This window comes from Pseudophryne corroboree, chromosome 6 (genome assembly GCF_028390025.1).
Source record: "Pseudophryne corroboree isolate aPseCor3 chromosome 6, aPseCor3.hap2, whole genome shotgun sequence".
NCBI classification, from domain to species: Eukaryota; Metazoa; Chordata; class Amphibia; order Anura; family Myobatrachidae; genus Pseudophryne; species Pseudophryne corroboree.
In genome coordinates, this window is record NC_086449.1 from 255,872,544 (window position 1) to 255,875,716 (window position 3,173).

Genomic DNA, 3,173 nt, shown 5'->3' on the forward strand with positions numbered 1-3,173 from the left:
ATTGGATCAGGGAAGAAAGTAAAATGAAGCCCCTAGGCTTTTATTAAGCAACTCCATCTTTAGATGGCATTGCCTACCTGGTCCAGGCTCCGGAAAGTTTTACTTGGTGTATTTTCACTTTAATACATCCCACCCTATCAATCTCTCCTGAAATTCAAGAACAACTACATAACCTACCTCTTTCATGTAAAGTAACACACATCAAGGGTTTACAGACATCTGAATATGATACAAACACAAAACACTTTGTACAATCACAGCTTATGCACTTTATCTGGCAGATTTCTTTATTCTTGCAATATCCACTAATGCTGCTTTAACATCCTTGTTTCTCAAAGTGTATATCAGTGGATTCAGCATTGGAGTAACTACGCTGTAGAACAAAGTGGCCATTTTGTCTTGGTTATACACATGGGCTGACCCTGGTCTCATATACATAAATATAATGGTGCCATAAAACAATGACACCACAATGATGTGTGACGCACAAGTGGAAAAAGCCTTTCTGCGTCCCACAGATGTTCTTATCTTTATAATGCTGGAGATGATGTAGCCATAGGTTATGAGGATAAGGAAAAATGGTCCCATGACCACTAAGATAGCACAGAAGAAAATGATAGTCTTATTAAGAGATGCATCAGCACAGGCCAACTCCAGCACAGAAGGAACCTCACAGAAAAAGTGATTTATTACATTGGGGCCACAAAAGGGCAACTGTAGTGCCAAGACTGTGTGTATTAATGAGTTTATTATGCCTCCAATCCAAGAGCCAGCTGCCATTTTAATGCACAAGATGGGATTCATAACAGTGGTGTAGTGTAGTGGGCGACATATAGCTGCATACCGGTCATAAGCCATTGCTAACAAGAGATAGCACTCTGTCCCTCCTAAAGAGAGATGGATAAACAGCTGGGTGAAACAGCCATCAAAAGATATGCTTTTTCTTATTGACAGAAAATTTCTAAGCATTTTAGGAACAATGCTTGTTGTGTACCAAATATCCAAAAAAGATAAGTTACTCAGGAAAAAATACATAGGGGTGTGCAGCCGGGGGCTTGCCCTACTGATAGTAATAATGATTATATTACCGAAAAGTGATATGACGTAACATGTTAAAAATATCACAAATAAGGCAATCTGCATGTTGGGCTGGCTGGTCAGACCAAGAAGGATGAATTCCTCAACCCTGGTGTAGTTCCACGTAGTCATGCCAATGGCTTTGTTTGGAGATAAAGATGTAGCCTACAGTGAGAATGTCATGATAATTAAGTTTATATATGACCCATTTGCTTCTGTGCCTTCCCTTAAAATATGTTAAAGTGTGTTATTTGCCTAGGCTAAATGGGAGCAGTCTCATTTCAGGGGCTGAATCACTTTTCAGGAGCATATGTAGCCTATCAATATCAAACCATTGGAGACTAGTGCCTCATGTATTACATAGAAACATAGAATTTGACGGCAGATAAGAACCACTTGGCCCATCTAGTCTGCCCCTTTTTATTTTATCCTTTAGGCAATCTCAACCCTTTTTTAACCTTAATTCTTTGTAAGGATATTCATTTGCCTGTCCCAAGCATGTTTAAATTGCCCTACAGTCTTAGCCTCTACCACCTCTGATGGGAGGCTATTCCACTTATCCACTACCCTTTCTGTGAAGTAATTTTTCCTTAAATTTCCCCTGAACCTCCCCCCCCTCCAGTCTCAATGTATGCCCTCGAGTTCTAATACTTCTTTTCCTTTGATGAATGTTTCCCTCCTGAACTTTGTTAAGACCCTTGATATATTTGAAAGTTTCTATCATGTCCCCCCTTTCCCTTCTCTCCTCCAAACTATACATGTTAAGATCTTTTAGCCTTTCCGGGTAAGTTTTGTGATGTAGGCCATGCACCATTTTAGTTGCCCTTCTTTGTACACTCTCTAATGTATTTATATCCTTCTGGAGATAGGGTCTCAAGAAGTATTGGTACTGTAGGCTGTATTCGTATAGATATACAGTATGTTCAGGACATATGATTGTGTCTCCACTTTTGCAGACCATTTACAACTGGATCCCAGTAAAAAAATGTTGCTATTGAATATTCCACTTTACTTTCGTTGTAACATGATTAGAATTAATTGAGATGTACGGTATAAGTAATTATGTTGAAGTGTCTGTTATATGTGGGTAACATTTACATACAGTATGTATTACAAAACATCCAAATTTTTCTCTGGGACTCGGATAAACACAAATCTGATGTTAGCCAACACAAACTGTATTTGCTAATTTGAATTTATACAAAGGTTCAAATTAATTTGTATAAATTCACAAGACATTTCCAATCTATTGCCTCCTCTGTTTTCATTTATTCTCCCTTCTCTCTGTTACATTCTCACCTATTTTCTCAAGGAAAAAGTAAACAAAATTACCTAATGGGATAAAGTTACTAAGGTGGGAGTTTTTTTTTAGAACCCATAGCAACCAGTAAGATTCTACTTAACATTTATCTAGCTGCTTCTAGACGATAATAGATAAAATCTCAATGGTTGCTATAGGCAACATCACCAGTTGTAAAAAAACTCCAACCTTAGTAAATGTACCCCTATGAATACAATGTTTGTTATAAAAATAACATATTAACCATTTATTTGAAATGAAATATGGATATAATTGTTATGTTTTTATTTTTATACAACATTTCTCTGTTAGGGTTGGTGTTAGCCATTTTTGGCAAGATTTATCAAACCATGGGGAGAGAGAAATTGGAGAGAGATAAAGTACTAACCAAACAGCTCCTATCATTTTTCTAGCACAACCAGTAAAATTACATTTAGAAGCTGATTGGTTATTACTTTATCTCTCTGCAAGATTTGATAATTCCCTCTACTGTATGTATTGACTGAGACTTCATTTTAATTTATATAAGTTTACCTAATACATTCATTCTTCAAAACTGGATGCACTCTGTTCACAAGGAAGTGCACTGGATGAAGTGACCAGAGCAGCACAAAGTATTTCAGACTAGCCAATTCATTCTTGTTGTGTAGGCAATCATGGCACTTTCTGAAAGGGAAGATACGTGAGTAAGAGATAGAGTTTGGGCACAAAGTATTATATCTAGCAAATATACCTATATATAGCGATATATCTTCATCTAGCAAATGTTTGCAATTTCTACAAATCGAAAATTAGA

General features: G+C 36.8%; 1 protein-coding gene across 1 annotated transcript; it reads right to left on the bottom strand.

The window, feature by feature from the left end:
• Positions 1 to 270: 270 nt before the first annotated feature.
• Positions 271 to 1,209, bottom strand: LOC134934536 (olfactory receptor 2C3-like). Its single transcript, XM_063929959.1, has one exon. It carries the CDS (start codon positions 1,207 to 1,209, stop codon positions 271 to 273), a length of 939 nt encoding a protein of 312 aa, XP_063786029.1.
• Between the last annotated feature and the right edge of the window lie 1,964 nt (positions 1,210 to 3,173).